This window comes from Haemorhous mexicanus, chromosome 4 (genome assembly GCF_027477595.1).
Source record: "Haemorhous mexicanus isolate bHaeMex1 chromosome 4, bHaeMex1.pri, whole genome shotgun sequence".
NCBI lineage: Eukaryota > Metazoa > Chordata > Aves > Passeriformes > Fringillidae > Haemorhous > Haemorhous mexicanus.
Window position 1 is genome coordinate 39,490,933 of NC_082344.1, and position 22,765 is coordinate 39,513,697.

The 22,765-nt window shown below is 41.0% G+C and overlaps 1 protein-coding gene and 1 long non-coding RNA gene across 4 annotated transcripts in view; one reads left to right on the forward strand and one right to left on the reverse strand.

The window, feature by feature from the left end:
- LOC132326418 (uncharacterized) overlaps positions 1 to 13,945 on the forward strand; it is a 70,615-nt gene extending 56,670 nt beyond the window's left edge. Inside the window, exon 3 of the long non-coding RNA XR_009486229.1 lies at positions 13,893 to 13,945. This is a non-coding gene — a long non-coding RNA (uncharacterized LOC132326418). The remainder of the gene's footprint in view (positions 1 to 13,892) is intronic.
- MFAP3L (microfibril associated protein 3 like) lies at positions 824 to 20,695 on the reverse strand. Of its 3 annotated transcripts, XM_059844527.1 has the most exons (4): positions 20,593 to 20,695; positions 11,773 to 11,819; positions 8,815 to 9,210; positions 824 to 5,951 (listed from the first exon to the last, which is right to left on the reverse strand). In XM_059844527.1, the coding sequence occupies exons 3-4, from the start codon at positions 9,095 to 9,097 to the stop codon at positions 5,089 to 5,091; spliced, it is 1,146 nt and encodes a 381-aa protein (XP_059700510.1). In that variant the 5' UTR covers positions 9,098 to 9,210; positions 11,773 to 11,819; positions 20,593 to 20,695; the 3' UTR covers positions 824 to 5,088. The 3 variants fall into 3 exon arrangements, with proteins under 3 accessions (XP_059700510.1, XP_059700512.1, XP_059700511.1); XM_059844529.1 differs by lacking the exon at positions 11,773 to 11,819; XM_059844528.1 differs by lacking the exons at positions 11,773 to 11,819; positions 20,593 to 20,695 and adding an exon at positions 11,599 to 11,692.
- Between the last annotated feature and the right edge of the window lie 2,070 nt (positions 20,696 to 22,765).

A 22,765-nucleotide genomic window follows, 5' to 3' on the forward strand; every position in this document is an offset into this window, starting at 1 on the left:
TTTTAAATGGCAAATAAGGGACAGAAGGCTCTTTTTTTAGATAACTCTGGTAATATTAAGGTCCTTAGTTACATAGGAAAGGTTCTGGTTAGAGTAGATGTAACAGGAATCTATCCTCAAAATAGAACCTGGCTATAGAATGGCAAAATGATTTGTTAGTGATGATGAATTTCTACTCAATCAGAAGCAAGGTTTTACATGTATTCTTTATGCTATGCAAGGCTGGACTTTCTTTTCTCATTTTTGCCTCGTCTTGTGGTGTGAAATAGCTTCTCATAACATAACTTGAGAGTTCTTAGTCTGCCACATTTATAATTTGCTGCCATACATTATGATCTTGAATAAGACATTGGTCACTTAGCTTCAGTTTATATTACTGCCTTTGCCCAGTTTACAGACTTACATATGATACCACAGACTCACAAGTCAGTCTTACTGGAAGAGTAAAATGACTCAGTTTGGGCCTGGGAGCCAGAGAGCTAAATATAGTACACAACATTAGAGCTTGGTACAGCTGGGGGAAAAAAATCCATTTGGGGACTTATAAAAGGTCAGTTTGGAACAGAGGTGCCTGGGGTGCAGAAACACTTGCCCTGACAACTAACTTCATTCTGTTCCTATTTGAGAAGTGGCACAGCAGAGCTGCTGGGGACAGAAGAAAGTATAGGAAGGTAAGACAGCGACATAAAATGGACATAGAAAAGGTTTGAGCTGATTATTCCAAAAATCAGTGCAGGATGTATGCCATTAAGTATCCATTTCTGTGGGAAAGTGGCGTTGTGGCACTGTAAATATCTCGTTGAATGTGTACAAACTCAGCATACTCTGTGCAAATTCTTTATTGAAACAATGATCAATGTACAAGCTACATCACATTTCATTTTGCCACTTCAGCATGAACTTTTCTCTTTGTGGTTTACGGCCGTGAGCTATAAAATCATAACAGTTATTTAAATCAAAATACAGCAACTGCTTCTCAAAAGAACACATTCATATTTGTCTTACATTTCTTGTAAAACCAAAAAAGATTTCATAATAAATGAAATATAACTTACGAGACTTTAGTGCAAGCATTTCCTTTGCATCTAAGAAGCTTTCAGTTGTCCCACTAAATATGGCATACTTAAGAGGCCAACTCTTAAAATAGCATGCTGCCAAGATATCCCATGAGAACTTTGAAAATCTGACACTGTTAACACTTTCTAGAATTAGTTAATCTGACCAAACTGAAAGTCAGAAAGCCCTGGTTATATGTTACAGTACTTTTGTCAAAAGGTAACTGCAAATCAAGGAACTGACATAGTACCTACATTAGAATAAAACAGGCACTGATTTAAAAAAAATCAACCTCTGCCTGTATATGCCATTTTGCAAGTCTTATGATTATACAGTAACTTTTAAGCACAGGAGTGTACTTCTGTGCCTTACCAAGTACCAACAAACCTGCACAAAATGCTGGTCTATGGGTTCTTTTAAATTTTTTATACGACAGACAAAAAAAGCCCTGAAGGATAGGTTTCATCACAAACATGCTTGAATGAGAGAACAAAAAAAAGGACCAGCAGGAAACAAATGCTGCTCAAAAAGAGAATGCAGAGAAAATAGATAGTGAATACTATGGTTAAGTGATCTGATTAGTATGGTCTTACATTTACCGAAAAAAGAATAATAAGTGTGAAATTCAAATCCAACACTGATTTTTTCTGCTGCAGAAATCTAGTCATCTTTCATGAAGTTTGGCAAAACTGTTTGAAAATGGTGTAAATATAATTGTGCAAATCTCTTTTCCTTATTAAACCTGGTTTGGTGTTCCTTTGCTTTTAGAATGTAATTTCAGTTGGACTGGATTTTCCAGATTCTGAGTGTTTTAAGAACCATTAGTGTTTGGTGGAACAATAAATAGAAAAATGCAACAAAAAGTGTGCATAGTCCAATGATGGGAACAGATTAATGCCCCTGAAGTGCTAAAGGTGCATGAAAATATATAACAATGCAAACATTAATATTTTCTTATAGCCATTATTAATTTTATGTTTGCTAGTTTTGTTTTTGGATCATAAAATAGCCATGTGCTAAGAAATACTGTGAGACATAATTGCATACTTTATAATAGCACAGCTGGAAAGTTTGGAACAGGAAAGACAGGTTTGGGTCTTGCTTCCCATCTGTCTTCCACAAAGGAAGTTCCTGAAAACATATAAAAAGCTTTAGGCTTAGGAGTGTCATATAATGGGTGCATAAGACACTGAGCAGCAGATACAAAACCACCAAAAAACCACATAAACCAGAACCATCGGTTCTGGATAAAATCTGTATTTTCTTTAGCTACAGTGCTGTTTAGTTTTTATTCTGATAATAACATAAAGCTAAATGTCCAGACTGGCTGGAGCAGTCCTACCTGTGAACTCTCATCTCTGACTCCAGCTCTAGAAAATCCAGGGTTCCCTCTGACCTTGCAACAGCAGGAATCCAGCCCTCCATGTATGGCATGTATCTGATCCAAGTACTGGTTGCTTACATGTGGTTTGCAATGTGCATTTGTGTGTACTTCAAACGTGCCCTTTGTGGGCAGCCTCTGGAGAAAAACACCATTTGTATCTTCAAGGAAGTTTACACAGTGATACTGAAGAAATCCATGGGGATTGTTTGCTCTCAAATGTTTCTCAATAAATACTAAAGAGGCTGATCTCTACTGTAAAAACTTCATAATCTAAAAAGATTAAAATTAAAATACTGTAATAAATATTTTTATAACTTTAAAAAAAAAAGTGTAATTTAAAAGTTATTTTTATGCTTTCAAGGAGAACATCCTTGCTTATCTGTGCAATCTTAGTTGGGCACCAGGTAGGCAATTTTAGAATGCATGGGCATTGTTTGTAAATGCTGGACAGGCAGAAATATCAGTGTTCCTCTCCTCAGGAGGTTAAGGTGAATTAAAGGAGTTTGGTGCAAGTTCCTGCTTTTGTTTCTGCCCTTGTCCTTTTTCATATCAGAAGCAAATCAAGTAACTTGAAAAACTGATGTGAACACTAAACAGAAATGTCCTTTGGATTCAGACAAGTTTGCATCATACTACTACTGTCAATCACACTGGTCAGAAGTGAGGTTCTTAATGGTATTCTTTTAAACTAACTTCTGTCTTACATTTATATTGCTTCACTGGAACTCAAATGTTTCCAGTCACATTCCTAAGAGGACTTTGCCCTTGCATGTTTCCTTTTGAGCTTGTGCAAATGCATTTTGTGTAGAAACCTGCCACTGTGGTAAGCACAAAAAAATGAGACATCTGAATGCTGACATTTCTTACAAACTGGTTGTAAAATCTGAAGTCAATTATTAAACAAGTATTTTTTTTTTAATAACCACAGAAAGATAAATATGGAGCCATCTCTGCATCACCCATGTAAGTCATGGGGTATTCCTGTATTGCACTGCTGGTGAGGCTCTGCACTTTAACATAAGGAAGTTGACACAAGACCTCAGTTCATTATCAAGGGCTCTTTTATGTACCTGCAACACTGACTTTGTCTGATCTTGATTACCTGTGCAGTTAATATAACTGATTGCCTCCAACAGACACCCTATGAAGATGTGGCTGCTTTGTTAAAATGTCCAGAGAGCCATCCATGTATCATCTCCTTATAGACCTAAGAGACTTCTTTTTCTACAGTATACCTGATTCCAGATTTATTTTAAGTATCTATATTTATACTACAATCCTTCTTAAACTCTATAAGGTGATAGTTTGTTCATTAGTGTCAAACTAAACGTGTCAGGTAATTAAGTAATATGCTATTAACTCTACACAAACTCCTTGTAAGTGATTTCTTTCCAAACTCACTGCAGAGAAGGTACTTTTTATTGTCTATCTGCAAGAGAAATTATTACTTCCCTTCCACTCCTGGCATTTCCTGGCAGAGATGTTGATCCTTTTTAACACCACAATTGCTACGATCATTGAAGCTTTACTGGGGTAGAGTCACGTGTACTCGAGCAGTGAACATCCTACACGTAGGAGGTTCCCAAAATCTCAATGCAATTATATCACATTTAACAGTTTGCATGACTGTCTTTGTAATTTTATAGGACACTTGATTATATTTTTTTTTCAGTTTGGATACAACTCTCAAACTGATCCTTATATATGAATTTAGAATTGATCTTCAGAATACCAAAATTAAGAAGCTAAATAAAAGGGTACTTTGCTATTTCAGCCTTGTTATCAACTGACTACTGGCATTTCCAGGACTGTTATGGAACCTGCATATCTTCTTGTAAGGTAGTACATAGTTACTGCTTCCACATTACTTCAAAATAAGACATCTTGCATATTTGCAGCTGTCTGCTGTATAAACTTCCAGCAACATAGAAACTGCTCAAATGTATGCAAAAAACCCCTGCAGAGCCGTTGAACTGCAACTTTCTGATGGCTTTCCCGTCTGTAATATACACCTCAAAGTTGTTTCTTCATGCAAAACAAATGATTGTTGGCATCTCCATTCCATGAAAAAGGGAAAACTATTTCCCATGTGGCTAAGCAGTGTGGTCTCAAATGAAATGGAAACATTTTAACTTTCTTTAATAGCCCTCTAAATCACAATGCAGCTGAGCAAACAGGCTTTGTAAATGGGATCTATTAGGATTTTATTTGGCTACTGGAGTGCTGCCTCTTGGGCAATATTTCAAATTCACAAGTTAATATTTGCAAAAATGCAATAGATGGAAATAATGAGAGTGAAGGAGGAAAATGGAAACCAGTTTTATGTTTAGTAAGTTCAAGTGTCCTACACCGAAGACTACCATTGACTTCCAGGAGCCACTACAGGTGACTCCATCCTAGAAAATGCTGAGGTAAATGTTTCTTGGAAATACTCCTAATCAAAAAGAGCAATTAATATTAATGTAATAGCAATTACTCTGCCATACATCATGGTAAACTAAACTGAAACTGAGAAGAAAGTGCCAAATAATCCACTTACATGCTTTTGCTATGATAGTCTCCAGGTAAGGCTTAGCGGCAAGTACAATATGTATTTTTAAAAGAGCTCCACCTGATTTTCCTGCTATGCATAGATTCAGGAGTAACTATCATACATGGCTTTCATATATAACACATGTATTTTTGTCATTTGCCAATGCTGTGTCATCAGAACTGTGTTCAGCAGAAGGCTCAGGAGGGGGCTCCACAGGAAGTGCTGGTGTTTGAGGAGTGTCTTCTTCCTTGGTGTCCAACTGCATGCTTTCCTGTGACTGACCATCCATGCAGTCTTTTTTGGACAATGGGTGAACTGACACTTTTATTGCAATCTGTTGAGGTGGCTCATGCAGTGACGATGCGTCCGAGTCACCTGTGGGAGATTCACTGCGCGTCAAAGCATTTGGGATCATATAAAGCTCATCAGTTTCAGTGGTCTCCTGACCTTCTGCTGCCTGCCGTACAAAATTTTGTCCTTGTTCCTCCAGACCGACAACCTCCATAATTTCTTCCATTATAGTCCTGCAGTTCATGATGAGAGGTGGCAAAGGTACGCTCCGAGCAAGCTCTTCAATATAGCGGGCAAATTCCATGGTCTTGAACTGGGTTACTTTGGCAAGCTCAAGCGTTTTGGCTGATGTGATAATTGGGATACGCTTTGCAATCTCAAAGGCCTTCTGAAGTTTCTCTGCCCCTTCTGTTCTGAAGAATTCATTGATTGCTTTCTCGGTTTTCTTCAGATGACTGCTCATCATACATAACCGAGTAATGTTCAGTATCATAACAATGGTAAAAGCGACAAGGCAGACAATCATGTAATAGATTCCCATATCTCCAGAGGTAAAAACAACCCTCAGCGTCACAGTATTGTTAACGCTGCCGTACGTATTAGATGCAACACACGTGTATTTACCTCTGTCTTCAAATGACACGCGGGTAATGTTTAGTAGCCCATTGTCAAGAAACCACCATTTTCCTGTTGGAGAGGAAACAGAGTAACTTAGAAGTATTTTGTCACATGATCAGCATAGTCTTAAATATTGGCTTTATCAGGCTTCAGGTTTTGGAAGAAGGAAATAATGTTCACAAGAAGACAAAGAATTTACCTTCATAAAGGCCTGAGATCCTAGCTGTGTTACTACTACTGTCAAATCCCTTACATCAACTTTCGATAGTCAGAGCATGCCCTAAAAGGGTCTCATAGAAAATGCTAATATGCATCCCATCTATCTCAATCCTGTGGTCAGTTAGGCTAAAAAGATAGACAAAAAGATAGGACTACTCCAGAGAGTCTCCCAAACACAGGTCACATTTCCTCAAAGAAGTGAATTGAAGGAGTTGGGTCCTTCAAGAAGGATCAACAGGATTGTGAGGCAGAAAAACCTACTTAAACCCTCCTTGTTTTGTTCCCTGAAAATGCATTTACTTACAATTGGGTTATTTTTGGCGTTTTGTTACAGTATCTCATATAATTCTGTTAATATAAACTTTAAAACCCCTAACATGTTAGACATCATACACTACACTGAGGTGTTGAGAAACTGATTTTGAAGTATAATTTTAAAGAGTGGGAAGTAGGATAAGAGGAGTAAAATAGCTGGAAAGGAGAAGAGCCATGACAGGGAATGCCTTGTTTGTCGGTAAGAACCTCTACACACCACGACAGAACTTCTTTTACCTTTAAAAGTAATTTCTATCAATGTAATACAATTGATAACTTTGCTGCATGGACATATACATTTCATATACATGCACACTTGATATTCTTTGAAACTGGCACAGTAGAACAGTTTAGGTACGAAACTGAATTTGAAACAACATGTTTCAAATAACCCATCACTCCTATCACTACTAAGTGATTCAAGATTAACCCAGTTACTGTATTTGCCACTTAATTAATTGGTAATGAATTAAGATTTTTAGTTCCTTAAAGTTTTTCTAGTTAAACATGCCTTACCCAAATTGTTTCACATTTTCTCCAGTAGAAGCCTATGTATAAAGTATTCCCACAAGATCCCTGCCTCCATTCATGTGTACAGAGGGCTCTTAATTATGTCTTTTTTATCCTCTTACTTAGAAGTTTTAACTTAAATGAAACAATATTTTTTTTTACCCTAGCATATTTCTTGAAAACAGCTGAATCATTTTGCCTGAAATTAAAAAAATGCAGAATGAATAAAATCAGTATTAAAAAAATTACATTAAAAAAATTACCCCAATCTGCTAAATTTAGGCTAATAAATATTTCCTTTACAGAGGAAATATTAATTAGACTCTGTAACAGATGACACTTCTTCCTCCACCTCCAGCATAACAAAAAATGCAGAATATTCACTGCTCAGTATTTCTTTGAATTTGAATGCTGGTCCTTTTTGCAAAGTAGGTTTCAATTAATTGTGAAATAACAAGATGCCTTGTGATGTATCCTGGCTCCAGCTGTTGTAAAGGACATAACGGCATTGAACTCAGTGACTGGGTCTATGCCAGTGGATCCTGACAGACATATTGACCCACATAAGAAAACAATGATTCAAAAAGGTATCATTGGTGGGTTTTGATAACACTTCAATGCCATACTTAACACCACAAAGAAAGGTCTCAAGCTAGGAAACATTTCTTACAGAAAGACAGTCTCCTAAAGGAGGTATTTCACTGTTGAAATTCTAAGTTAAAGTGATGTTGTCTTAATACTACATCTGCACTTTTTACTGATTTGGTCAAAGTTTTTGCTCATCTACCTAAATGTTTGGTTTAGCTACCTCTCTCAGCTGACTACACAAAGACCTAAATTTAGATGCCTTACTAAAGGGGAAATTTTCTATTAGTGAACCTAAGCAAAACACTCCAGCACACTAATCACTTTATGTTGCCACAACCACACAAATCATGTTTGAAAGTTTGCTTACCAGCTCAAGTAGTTCCTTTCTGTAGCTTAAATCAGAAAATTATAACACGCTGTATTGTAAAACATAACCAGTTATCCAGTAAGCTTTTACAGATACACACTGCTCTTACACAAGCTGGGTCAATTGTTACTCCTGTCACAGCAGAGTTCGCTGTCAGGTCAGCCATTAGTTAGGCACACTATCTTACAACTAAGAGTTTATTTCATCATGCTGTGAACAAAGCAGTCACTATGGAAGAATTACATGAGAAAAACACCTTCCATATACCCACACTTCCCTCAAACTCTAGAAGCGTAACTAGAAGTATAACTGGAATTATCACTCAAACCTTCCATTTAAGGAAAATAAGCTCGTGTGTAATTATGGTCTTTGGCAAATGCCACTGAAGAGTCTTAACTAAAGCCGGGAAGGCTCAAATTTGGCCTGTCCTGACTGCTGCCCTATATAGGTTTTGCAGTTGGTTGTTCAGGGCATCTCCTGTTTCTCACACTACCATGGCACTGCATATTAAGACAGCAGGCAGACCAGGGAGTTAGCTGTGTTGAGTTCACGCCAACAAACAATTCTCATATGTCATGAGAATCTTCCTTTGAGTTGGGAAACAGCTTTTTAATCTTTTTTTGGTGCCAGAGAAGAACAAAGGAGGACAGAATGAGAAACAGAACAAACATGAAGTCTTCCAATGAAAAGAGGCCTGTCTACAACTTCTGTTAATTGCTTCAGCTTCTTGCTATGTGTTGCTATAAATAACACATAAAAAGTTACTGTTTTCTTCCAAGGTGTGCATAAAAAATTTATAACTGCCACCGAGCTTTCTTTTATTTTCACACAGGAAAATACCACAGCCAGGCCATTAAATCCAGGTTATTTGTCAACATGCTGTCCAGACGTGTCTGTGCACAGGCTACATCAGTGCTATTCCTAAGATCCTACCTTTATTCTCCTCCTCTTGGAGCAGGCGGCCATTGGAATTGTACCATCTGTAACGTGGGCTGGGACTCCCTTGGACATTGCAGTCAATCAAGGCACTACTGCCCTCCTTGACTATGATGTGGTCGATGCGGGAGATGACCACAGGCGCGGCCCCCGGCTGTGTGTCAGTGCGGTTGAAAGTGCTGTTACTCACATCCTCAGCAGTGGTCAAAGCTGCTAATAAGATGACAAGGCGTGTGGTAGGCAGAAAGTACAAAAAGTGGCGGCTGTTCAGTATGTCCATTTTCCTTCAGTGGTGTACACGAGTGGCTGGGAACTGATTCTGTTGAGTCCTTGAGGTGAGCAGGTCACAGGAGAGTTCTACTTTGATCTGTGCAATTTTATGCTTAAAATATCCTATAAAATAAATAAGTAAGTATAGTGAGATGGCATATATAAACAGTCCATTAGATATGCTCTTTTAAAACACTGACACATCCACTAATGCATTTCACAATCATCAGTGCAGCGTCTTGTCTAAATGCTAATGTTATCACAGTCCTTATCCTTACTGGAAAAAGATGCATACATTTTCCTGACAATGGTGTTGTTCAGAGTGACAGGCGTAGGAGAAAGCTTTTATCACCTAGACTCTTAGCAGCAGCTTAGCTACAGTAGCAGCTACAGTTTTATGCCAAAAGTTCAACAGATTTTTTCCTTTTTTTTTTAACCATTTGCAAAATCAACAGGAAAAAAGGAGGTATGGCACGTTAAAAGCTGTCACTACCAGTTTGGTGCTGCAACTCTATCACATGCATGGTCTTAGATGAACTGTGAAACATGGTGTAAGAAAGAGCAAGGGAAGGGTTTTTGGATCTAATGTTGGAATCTTTGATATACACATTTTTTTCCCAAACACAGCAGCACATACAGCAAAACATCTCAGACCATTCACTTTTCTTAAGCTACTGCTGTCTGAGCTAAAACATAGCATGGAAGATTATTCTTAAAAAAGGGTATTTAATGCTTGATAAAACAATTTCAGTGTTGCTATTTTTAGAGCAGATTTGTAAAGAAGAGTACTTGCTAGTAACATAATTATGGTTAATGTTCCTTTGAGATTCAAATGAAGTTAGGACTTTTCCGTTCCTTATGTGGCATGAAGCATTTTGCCTGTGTACTTTTTGCACATTCTCCCTCAGTATTTTCCTTCAACTAATCACCCACAATGAGGCCTTTCTGAAGCAGTGATTTCAGTTTCTGGACAGGGTTGGGGGTGGGGGGGTGTTACAAAAGTGCTCTCTATTGGCCTCATTATGCTCCCAGTGAACACAATTGGCATTCAGTACTGACTGAAGGCACAGTGTTGGCCTCAAAATGAGCACCTTGGAAAATTTCACTTAAGAGTCTAAAGGCCACAAATCATGCTAAAATCACAGAGTATCCAACTATACTGGTTTTACTTATGTGTTTCTAAGGTAAATAACTGAAACTTAGTGAAATTTATTAGATAGAGGAATCTATCTGGAATCTGAATATAGGAAACTATCTAATGAACTTTCCCCAAATGACAAATTCCATTTCAAAAAAGTTTCTATTTTCTTAAATATACATTTGACTCATGGTAACTCATTTGCCTTAGCACACATAGTAACTGCTGACAAGATCAGTTCCCTAGATCAGTTCTATATGAAAACAAAATGCTAAAATAAAAAGAAACAAATGAAAAATCCCCATCCTTATTTTCTTTTGTATTCAAAAAGGAAAGAAAGCAACCTTACCATCTTGCACTGGTAATACTTGATGTAGGTAGTTTTGTTATGCTCCTCTATTCTCTGGAAAGCAACAAACTTGCTTTCATACAAATAGATACAGTGTTATTGAAAAAGCAAATGAATTCTTCCATTTTACAGGATGAAGCATTACTAGAAATTAAAACCTATGTTTTTTTCGATAAACTGCTGGCATGATGTAGAGCTCTGTCCCACCTTCAAGCCTGTCCTTGTTTTTTTTTCTGCTTTTATAATTACTGAATGTGGAAGTATTTCTCTTGAAGAGACAGAATAATTTATAACTTTAAATTAATATGCAAATCACATTTGTAATATAAAGCTATATAAACAATGACTTCAGAAATCTACTCCCAATTATGCAAAGCGTGTAGAGTCTGTGCTTTTGAAGGTACACTCTGTCTGAGTCAGCAGTTTGGGGAAAAACCTTCAGTTCTGCCTATTCACTTCAGTAACTACATCTCATTTCTACTACTCCATTAACCTTGGAGACTGACATTCTTCATGATTACACATATTCAGTCTATAAAATGTTTCTGTACAGTGTCACAGATCTGCATTGCGCCATACAAAAAAGCAAATATCACACTTCCTGGCAAAGGAGCAGGAACAGAGACTGGCTGGATTAAGACAATGGGATGGGCAAAAGATAATATAAACTGAATAAGCTGTGTGTTCCAATTGCTGTCTGGGGCTTGTTTTTACTGTATTTGGATCTATCATATATTTTTACAGCAGAAAAATCAGTAGCAATCAAAAAAAGGTGTTTTTTGTGGAGAGCAATTTGCATTCCAGAAGGAAATGAAATAGCATCTCCACAGTGGCTGAACAGAAAACCCATAAGGAAGGGACCAGCAGTGTATTAGGAAGCTGATCAAGGTAGATGATGGCCCACTGAACCAGCACAGCACAGGGATGTGAGTGGAGGTTTGGAAGGTGTGAGGGCAGTAAGGCATTGCCTGTTCTGTATGTTTACTTGTTTGGAATGCAGAGCATATGGAAGCAGAAACGGTACCTTTGTGTAGTGATGGCAAGTGTGACTGGTCCACAGTATGGCCAAGGGGTTGACTCCTTGTCTGAAGGTAATCAGTGACTCCCTCATTCTGGCCCAGAATGGAACCATAAATAGCTGCAGTAAATCTTAGGAAACAGAGATGAATAATTTATATCTACTGTGTAAGATTCTTACCTACTCCTTCTTCTTATTCCTGGGAATGTACTCTCTCATGTATGTTCCTGGAATGTAGAATATTAAGAAAATACTAAATAACTTTGTAGATAAATTTCTATTTGAAATAACTACAGTTTGGGGGCTAATATGAAGAATAATCAGGCAGTAGGTTTAAAGCAGAATGTTTGGAAATGAAGCTTGCTGCTTTCATATGCCATCAAGGGAAGTGCCTGAGTATGTTTGAGGAGACAGAGAGAGATCTCTCTGAAGAATGGTGTTTTAAGATACAAGTTTAGACAAATGTTCCCAGGGCAAGTAGGAAGCAGTAGGCAATCTTTCCTTTGGTGATCATCCTCTCCAAGGTTATAAGGAAACAAAAAGAGATGGAAGAAAGCAAAGAAGGTTTTCTCAGCCCCAGCTGATGCAAGAAAGTTACAGGGTGGCCATGCTGGGACCTGAATGTCCAGGACCCTCTGCAAACCTGCTGAGCGTGACCAAAAATGCTAGAGTCAGATTAGGAAAGCAGGAAGAAGCAGAGAAAGAACTGAAAGGGTAGAAAATGTGCTCACACCAGACGCTGATGCAAAGGAAGATTTGCTGAGAGCTCCTGTCCTCCTGCTTTGCCATAGGCGCAAGAGCAGCCTGAGTGCATCAGGGAACGCAGATCTGGAAGACAGCTGCTTTGCTAAACATAAGTGATGTAATGAGTTATGGTTTAATTACACAACTAAATGGGGAGAAGACTGAGACCAGAATAGGACTGGTAGTGATATCTGGCAAAGCAGCAAGAGAATCCAGAGTACTGGAGAAGTAGGTACAGTGTCGCCCAGGATCTTGGCCACAAGAGGCAGCAATTGACCCATGATAAACCTGACAAAGGCAGCCAAAACTGTAACCTTTTAATCTGACCTAAGACAGAGAAAGCTGTATTGACTAAACTAAAACAAAGATTCCTGTAATAACTCCTTGAGACTGAGAGTAACCCAGTACTCTAAAGAGGGAGGACATCTGCAATCACAAGACTTGCTTCATAGGAACAGATTAAGGCTCGGAGCATTTTTGCCATGAAAAGGTCACTATAAACAAAGAGCTAATTTCTGGTCATGGAAAGAATGTAATCACCAAAGCATATGAGCTACTGCTAAAATACTTACAAAAAATAAAACTCTATATAATATAATTAATGTGGTTACATAGACTTTTATTCTTTTTTTTTTTTAATTTGTGGTGCATGAAATGGAAAAAGAACACCCCTGGCTATTCTAAGCTATTCAGACTTGCCTCTGAAGATGGAATGAAAGGAATCCCCAAACCCTCCTCCAGCACCTAGAACATGTACACAGGAAACTTTCCTGCTGTATTGTATCTGGAGCAACATTGGCCACTCAACAATGCTTGCCAGTGATCCATAGATTAAATAGTTCTGTTTTTCAATTCCCCAACCCAAATGGTGTAAATTGAAAATATTAAAGTAACAGATTTACTGCTTGTGAGATTAACTTCCAAGGAAAAACTTGAGCCAAATGAGAACACATGACAGCCAGCTCTCAATGAGAGAGAGCAGCATGCTCTCTTATGCATTTCTATCCAGAGAAGTCTCCTGGAACGTGCTCCAGAAAAAGCAGAGCTGCAGCATGATACTCCTAATTAATGTGAAAGGCAGACAAAAGCTGCAGTTACAACTTCTCTGTCCAAGATCGGGCATCAGTCTAAACAGAAGACACATCTAGGACTGACATACACACCTAGGAACATTAATCAAAGACGTGTTTTGACTTACCATTTACTTTTTCATGTCACAGATGTGTTTGCTTCCCATACTACTGCTACCAAAGGGAATGGTGCAGGGTCATGGTTGTAAGTGCTGCATTTGTGCAGAACAACATTGTCAGAGCACAAAAGAATAGAAAAGGAGGGCAGTGATGCATACCTTTTCCTGGCTTGCTCATATCTGTAAAACTGGCCTGTTCTTATTCTTAGAACAATGTGCAATCCTATTAACTGTGAGGTTATTCAATTCACAAGTGAAGCACAAGAAGCCAGCTTACTGCATAACGCATAAATTTTCCTCCTATAGCTTTAACATCCCAATGCTATCCTCCTTGGCTTGTAAGTAACCAAGAAAATTTTCATTCTAGGTTTCCTTTGTCTAAAAGAAGTATAAAGGCTGATGCTACAAAACAAAATAAGGCTAGTTTTTTATTATTCAAAAACTACTTGCTACTTTTCCTAGTTTCCATTAGCAATGTCTTTTAAGAGTGGGCAAAAGTAAAAGTTCACAGGTGTTAGTGAAACAGGAACGCAAATGAAGGAACTTATGCCACACAGGTGAGAAGCTCACTGCCAGTTCATAGGCTTATGAGTGAGAACCACCTACTGAAAAGGTCTAATTATTAGGATCCAGACATGCAGAGGAAAAGAAATGTCACTCATTTACAGCTAGCAGAAAATTTCTGACTTATTTTTCTACTCATTTGTCAGTTGATAAAATATTAATGCTTGGCTCCAGAAGAGCTGCTCTTCATTCTCCTGGAGTGGGGGATTTCAGTCCTTTGTAGTTTAATGGCTTTCTGTTTCCCTGGCTATGTTGAATAGGTGACCTGCTGGTGGTGTTTGTAAGATGAAGAGTTCCTCCTGCACATCTGGATTCCCAACTGGGCAGCAGTCCCCAGCTATATGCTTATTTAGTCTCTTCAGCTGCCTTCAGCTGCCTGGGAACTTTAGGAAACCTCTCAACAGGGCTGAGCCCTGGCCATGTCTGCTCAGTCGCCTGGTGTCACACTTGCTGCCTGGAGGGTATGGAGGGTTGGAGGGTATAGACAAGACAGACATGGGCTCCTCTGAGCTGTGAAAGGGCATGAGACACAGGACACATGCTGCAACAACAGAAATTATGAATATGAAAAAACCATTTATGCAGGAAGTCAGTCAAAGCCCTGCAATAGGTTGCCCACATGGTCTATGGAATCCCCATCCTTTGAGAAGTTCAAAACTTGACTGAGCTGGTATACACTGACCCTACTTTAAAAAGGCTGTTGAATCAGATGAGCCCCAGAGACGCCCCCACCAAACTAAAGAAACTCCAATACTCCAGAAACACAAATACAAGAATTGCCTTGGGGAAGAAAATGGGAAAAAATATGTCTTATCTTAAAAATTGCTGGGAAATTGTCTTCATGAGCTCCTTCATAGTTTTTTTGGGTTAGCAGCATTTTAGAATGATAAGACAGGCTGAGAGTGTTGACTACAGATTGAAAAAAAAGGAATTTGGCCTTCTGCATTGTATTTACCCGATGAGAACAGTACATCTCGTCTTTACCATATAGAGAGGACTTCCAGCCAAGGGAACTCTGAGCATCTTCATTACCCTCTGCTGGACTTGTTTCACCCTGTCCACATCTTTCTTGTGCTGAGAACCTCAGACCTAGATGCAATATTCAAGGTGGGGTCTCACAAGGATAGAGGAGAATGGGAGAATAATCTCCCTCAAGGTGATTGTCTTGATTTCTTGACACAGGATAAAATAAGGGCTGGGAATCTATGAAGATTCAAGAGAGACTGTATATAATTTACAAGTACAGATTCATAGATTATGACAGACTATGACTAATGTGGGGACTTAAGTTCTGTATATGCACTATCCTCTGAGTTTATGACTCTGGGCAGTGAATAGGAAGGGCTGTCAGTATGGCAACCTGGAGACCTTTTCCAGCACTACTGTCTAAAAAAAAAAATATATAACAAAGAAGCCTATAAATTAATTGTATGTTTTGCAGGTATTGGTAAGTTCTTACAGGCAAACATTTTTCAATCTGTTTTGTAAGGTGACAAATGATAAATAACAAAAAAAGAAAAAAAGGAAAATGGAAAAATAAAGGGTTGTAGCTTATTCTACCATTAATGGCAGAACCTGATCAAAACTTAGTCATTATCAGTTTTTGTATTATAAAATTATTTTGGTCTGAACACACACAACACTGTAGGGGGTAACAAAGGAAAGAATCATCATAAGGATACAATTGTCTTAGTTTCAGGGTTCCATAGTGTAACAAGACACTGCAGCAAGACAGCAGCAAGCAATAAAGTGTAATTGAAAATTAATGTTATATCCAGACTTCTCATTTAGGGGAAGAAGCAAATGCCTTTCTATTCAGTAGCTGTACAATGGAAGAGTTTTCATTTTGCCTTTATCTGTGTGTAAATGTTTAAAAATTTTTTTACTGTAAATTTTTCCTGTTTCTCTTTACCTACTTCATGTCTCTCTTTATTCTCTTTATCCTACTTCATGTCTTAATATTGCAAAACTAGCAAGCACATGGCATCCTAGAGCTTCACTTTAAAAATTTGAATGGACCCATTGATTTGACCAAGTCTTTGAATGGTCTGATGTGCACTCTCCTGATGTCAATGAATGCTCAAGAGATGCTAATCCATTAACCTGAAGAAGAATGAAGGCTGTCAGTGGGTAATTATTGGAGAGGTTATCTAAAAGTACCTTAAGAATGCCAAACCTCTGGAAAATCCCCTTTTGATGCCACAGCTCCTGTAATTCTAGCATCTCTGCTGTATCAAATTAGCTTTTCACAAAATACACTGAAGCAACAGAAGCACTCAGGCAGCTTGGATGGTTACCTTCTCATTAAAAAGTTGTAATTCAGATGTGCACTCTTACATGCACTGAGAAATCTGAGTTTTCTTTCTATGTGGTATCTTAATGACTGCAGCAAAAGCAATGCTCTATATTTAGTGGAGAAGCTTGCTGTTTTTCATCAAGGCAGGTACTGTCATGAAAATATCCTACTGAGTTGTAGGTTACCCAGATCATAAAGCAAATTCAACACCCTGGATAGTGGCAATTTTTCAAGGCTCAGCTTATGTGTTATTAGACATAAATGCTTTGAAGAATTTTATTCATAGAAATAAAAACTTTGTTTATATAGATTATCTAGATTTCCTCTGTGTTTGTATTTATATGGAGGCTGTACAATTACATTTCAATATAGTTTTGTATACAGCTCTTATTCCAGAAACATTGTATGGCTTTAAGAGTCCCTTGCTCAACTCCTGGCAAACTTTCAGCATTGCTGCTGTTTTGCTGTTGCAGTAAATGCAGATGCATCAATGCTTAAGGGTTCCCTCTGCTGAGGAAGGAGGAACAATGAAGACGCACAGAGAATCCCTCAGATGTACATGTACTTCCATGCACATCTGAGCTCCGCCTGGCCTCACCAAGTTCTACATATCTTTCCTTTTCTTTACACACCTTGTATCTTTTATTTCTTCCTGCACTGTGTAAGCATTATTCTGCCAACAGTTTAAATAACCAAAGTCAACAAATGCAACAGATCTCATATGCTCTTGGCAAGGCTTATGAAACTCTGCTAAGAACATAGCAATGCAGAATATGGCCCAGCTCACTTCCTTCCACTTCCTCCTTTGGGCTCTGCTTGTCAAAGCTAACCATCCCTTAAGTACATCCAGTGGTTTTCCTTGTCCAAAGGAAGAAGGAAAATTCCAGATGTAGGACATTTAAATATAACACAAAACTAAAAACTAAATTTTGCTTTAACAAAGATATGAAGGACCTTGCAGGCTAAAAATTCTATTTAATGTCTAAATTTTGACCAACTGAATGTTTTCAATGTACTGATACAGCTTATATTATGCTATCTTAACAAAAGACTCCCATTTTATTTGGAACATAAAAGAAAAAAGAATAGGACAAAACAGATTTGAGTATGGCTATTCTTCCCTATCCCTACAGAACTGTAAGATGGATATATTTTTTAATGACTGGCTTTCATGTTTATTGGTTGCTGGGATACAGGGCAAAGAGGTTACACATAGATGCCATGATTAGGACAGGATTAACCTTGTCAGAGGGAGAATTTAAAGGAATCTAAGTGCTCATGACTGATTGCAATTGAAAATTATTATTTCAGGTTAAAGTTGTCTGTGCCTCTTCCCTCCACAGGTAACAAAGGGGACAGAAGATGCATTCAAACAAGTTTGCCCTGCACCACACAGCAGCTTAAGTCTTGCTTGTACCCAAACATGATCAATTCAGCCCTCTCCAAGCATGACTGTGTATTGCCATGTGTATACAATAATTGAGCTGAAGGCCCTCAAGAGCTTACTAAAGAACTTCTATAATTTCAGACTTGTGTGCTGGTTATGTCTATGCCACATTGAAAAGTGTCACAGTAAAGGCACATAACTTTCTCAGCATCCAGTACTGTGTGTGTACCACACACACACACACACACACACACACACACATGCAGCTGCAGTGCCCTGGCCCCTGCTTGACTTAAAAATATCAGCAAGAATCTTTTCTTGGAATAAAACTCTCAGTGTGGCAGACACATGTCAATTAAATATTAGGTCTGGGCTAGGTAAGTTATTCTTAAAGCGATAAGAAATTCCTACACATACAGTGGCCCTTTTCCAAAATAAAGTTATTTATACACATCTGTATAGAGGTTGTTATTTCTGATATGGCTCTAAAATGCTTCTATGGATGATTTTAATCACAGTAACTGGTGAAAAGTGATAACCTTTCCATTCTCTTGGAAATGATGTTTCTATGGTGGGTCTGTATATGGGCAGAAAATGACACGGTCAAATGCCAATTGTGAAAACTAAAAATTAAGGATACAGAGAGATATTTGCAAAAGCCCACAAGTTTGCATGAATGGACGGCAGGAATGAAAAATTTCAGGAAGTATCTAAGACCTTGGTCTTACACCAGTCTTCTGGTGACATATTATTACAATCCAGGACATTTCAAAGTAGGATCACAGGCATGCATGCAAAGACTTCTAGTAAAGGTGCAATTTGTGGGAGAGAAAGAAGACCTTGCTAGCAGAGCTTGGTACAAGTTGTTTTAGCTGCTGACAAGCTCACTCTCCCTGCTGTAAATTGCATCCACATCTCACTGGTGCCTTACACTGGGCAAGAAGCTTAAACTATAAAAAAAATGCCAGGTCCACGTTTCAAACTCTGTAGACAAGAGCTGAAATGGAGATTGGGTTTTTTCCATTTAAACCACTCCCCAGAAGCCCCTGTCATTGTGTCACAAATGTGACCCTCTGTTGGCTGAGTTTGGGTTTTGTTCCCTTGGTTAAAGGAATGAAAGTGCTTTAGCCAGGTTCTGTGCCAACTCCATCCTCCTCCTCCAAATTCATGCAGGACCTGTCCAGCTGCAGGGAGGCAAAGGGGATGGGACAGGGCAGGAAGACAACTGGAGCTGTACAATACAGATCATTTCAGAATTCACTACCACACTCCCACCATGTGTTAAATGTTTTAAGAGTAACTGATTTTATCTCTAAACTTTATGAACCTTCAGAACAGGAAATATGCAGTGGACACAAAACATTTTTTTTTTTTGGTTTGTTGTGCTGTTTGTCCAGGCCTCTGAAAACTGCAAATTCTTCAGAAAAAAAAAAATGGGTGCACAATGTGCACTTCAGCTGTGTAAGCTGCACTCAGCATCAACTGATGTTGATATGCTGCAATCTGAATGAGACAGATTTCTAATAAAAAAGGATTTCTAGTACAGCAACCACAAGTATATCAATGGTGCTGCTGCTACTGTACATGCTAAGCCAGACAAAGGATTCCTGCCATGCAAAACATCATCTCCACTGAAAAAAGATCTGCCATAGTCTGTCCTACTGCAGTGAAAAGAGGAATTCTTTTACAATATAATGTCTCTAAAGAATGAAAATGCTATATTTCTCCTCTCCTTAAATCCTTTGTGTTCCTCCTTTTGAAATAATTTTACAGTCCTTCAGACAAACATGTGTCAAATGAGGTTGCATTTAGGATTTTGCCACAGTTGGTACTTTTATTTCCCCAAGTGGGGATATCAGAGTAGCTCCATTTGAGATGCTTCAATTTAACAAATGAAAGAGGGCTGTTAGGAAGTGTAGTCTCTTTCAAGACTCTCCAGACAAATGCACTAGAAAAGTGCCTGCTCAGTAGCGCTCTGTGTTCTCTTAAGCTCCCTTGTCCAATACTGCTGGAATTGGCCCTGTTAAGAAACAGGATTCAAAAGATTATTTCAAGACCACTCTGTTCAACAACTCTGAAGTGCTGGATTCTAGTTCCCTCAGTCCACTTATGAAATTGACTATCTTATGAGGCTAGCCTGTAAAGTAAATGGGTAATTAAAGCAAAATATCAGGAGGCATCCTTTATTTTAAATTTAAGGTGGCACGACTTCACCTCTCTTTGAAGTCAGATCCACCGAAGAGGTCTCTGCACTGAGGTGTCACCTCCCATTCCCCTTCACAGGGTGGGACAGCAGCGAGCATCCTGCGTGCAGGAGCTGTAAGGCTCCAGTAAAGCCTTGGGCTCATTAGCTTTTGCCTTTTTTTTTTTTTCCCTTTTTTTGCCTAACGAAGCCCACTTTCCTTCAAGACTCGGTGCTGATTTGAAATAATCTCCTGAACTTTCATGCTGAACACAGCATTACTGCGCTTCCGTTGCGCGGGGAGATACCGAGCTCCACGCCGGTCTGGCCGCGAGCGAGCGTCAGCCGCCCCGGGAGAAGCGCCGTGCCCGCCTGGCCGTGCTGCAGCGCTCCCCCGGCACGGCCACCGGACCCTGCTCCGGCCCTCCAGGTTCCCCCCCGGCCGCCGGCGGGACAGCGCGCCTGGGTCTCACCGCGGAGTTCCGCAGCCACCGCGCCACCGGGGCCAGCTCGCAGGTCACCGGCAGCCGCGGCAGGTGCCGGCGGCGCGGGCGATGGAGGCGGCAGCGGGCAGCGCCTCCCCGGGACCGCCGCCCGCCCGCTGGGGAACCGCGGCCCGCGCCCCCCGCGCAGCTCACCTGCCCGCCCGCTGCTCCCGCTCGCTCGCTCGCTGCCGCTGCCGGTGCCGCTGTGCTGCCGCCGCTGCTGCCGCCGCCCCGCGGCAGCGCCCGCCGCCGCCGCGCCCCTCAGCGCGCCCCGCGCAGCACCATGCCGGGGCCGGGCCCGCGGCCGCGGCCGGGGCCGGGGCGGGCGGAGCGCGGCGCTGCCGCAGTGCCGCGCCGTGCCCGTGCCCGTGCCCGTGCCGTGCCGTGCCGTGCCGTGCCCGTGCCGTGCGCTCCCGCCGCTGCCGGCTCCGGCAGGGAAAGTAGGTCAGGACGGCACTGAGCATGCTCGGAGCCTGGCCGGGGGGCGGCCCCGGGGCCCGCGGGGGGCGCGGGGGGCGGCAGAGCCCTCGGCCGCGGGGTTGACACGGGGCCGGGGATGTGCGGCGGCCGCGGGCGAGGCAGGGAGGCCTGAAGCGAGCGGCGGCGGCGGGGCCGCTGTGGGGAAGGCAGGGGGTGCGGGGGGTGCGGGGGGTGCGAGCCCCCTCTGCCCGAGCGGAGCCGGCAGTCCGGAACAGTCCCCCCGGTCATCGCATCCCTTCTCAGAGACGCTTGCGGGAGCAAGTGCTGCAGGAAAGGGATAACACCCCAGCACGCCTAGAGAATCTAGAGAACCAAAATGCTGCGCCTCAGAGAAATGGCACACGTGCTTTCCCCCAAGGGCTTTATTCCTAACGGGATTGCAGCACCCAGCTCCAGTTTAAACTCAATCTGAGGCGGTCCCTGCCTGTGGGAAGCTGGCCCTGACTATAGATGTCTAAATGATCTGTCAGCAGAGGGTAAAGCTGTCTTTTAGCTTGAGCAAAAGTGATTGAATTTGCTTGGTGCTATCTGTGCAGGCTGTGCAGCTGCCAAACAAGCGATGTAGGTGGCCAGCTGCAGGCAGGAGCCTAGCAGGGATCTGGTGTGAGCCAATGCTGTCCTGTGCCACTCTCCCGTGCTTCCTCCCTGACCTTGTGGCATCAGAAGAGGAGCATGCAGGGCGACCTTCAGCTGAGTGGCAAGACCACTGGGTTAAACCGTGGAGGTCTGTATCTCCAAATGTTTGTAGTACTTTTGTAGCCAGGCTTGGACCTTGATCTTACTATCCTCTTCTGATTGCTTCCAGGGAGCAGTAGCTGAAGCTCTTCTGCTCATGGAGGAGTAATCAGATGAGAGAACATTTGCTGAAACTGGACTGCATTTCATTGCAGGGGAAGGTGTATGTGAAGTACACTGTGGTATATATCAAAGCATGTCTCTAGTCTGCCCAGGGGAAACTGAAGAGGAATAGCAACAAAGAATTCATAAAGAGGAAGGCAGACCCACTCCAGGGAGCTGGGCTAGTTATGTCAAGAGCCTGGGCTCCTGGTCCCATCACCTTGTATGTAGGAAGTGTGGGGGTTGAACATGGATGCATTCAGTGCGTGGGAGTGGTGCAGGCGCTGAGGTTAGATCAGGCTCTTGACAGCCAGGGCTTCTTGTGTTCAGTGTCTCCAGAATGGAGAAAATTGAAGACAAAGGGGAAGATGTGTTTGGTTTTGTCAAACCTGGCAGCTGAGACAATCAGTCAAGGAGTGTGCTTCTTACTAACTCTTCCAGCAAAGCATTTACTTGGTGGGAGGAGCTGTTTAAGTCATAGGTCCTTGTTGGCCACTGACTTGTGATTTGTGCTAGCTTGACCACACTAATTATGAACTTGGTTTTCCTTCTTCTTGTCTTGAAGTACTGGGTTTGAACACAATTGAGTAGAATTTATTTATCAGTTACTGATGGAGCAAGTCAGAAAGTTGTGTGCCCAGTCTTATAAACTCCTTTAAGTCAGGTAACACTCTGCCACTGCCTGGATGCCTGTCAGATCTATGTGTGATACGAGGCTGAATTTTTGTATTTGGAAAAGTCACACATCTTTCCTTCTGAAAGGGTCTAGCCTTTCAGGCTCCTCAGGTTTCAGAGAACATAAGCCTGTGTTGCTGGAGCCAGCCACCACATTACTTGCTCCATGCCCTTTCCTGGGAGATCACTATCATCTGCCAGGTGAGCGTGAGGACTTAGTGAGGCATTTTTCCATCCCACCTTCCAATAGTGCTTGCCCCAGCTGCATGCAGAGGACTGGCCCACTGATTTGAGCAGGAACTATAAAAGGTCTTCTGGATGCGTATCCCAGCTC

Excerpts from the sequence above, each read along its gene's own strand:
- MFAP3L (XM_059844529.1), bottom strand. The coding sequence starts at position 9,097 with ATGGACATACTGAACAGCCGCCACTTTTTGTACTTTCTGCCTACCACA. Across the intron at positions 5,952-8,814 it reads CCAAGAGGAGGAGAATAAAG|GAAAATGGTGGTTTCTTGAC; the intron begins GTAGGATCTTAG and ends CCTCTCCAACAG.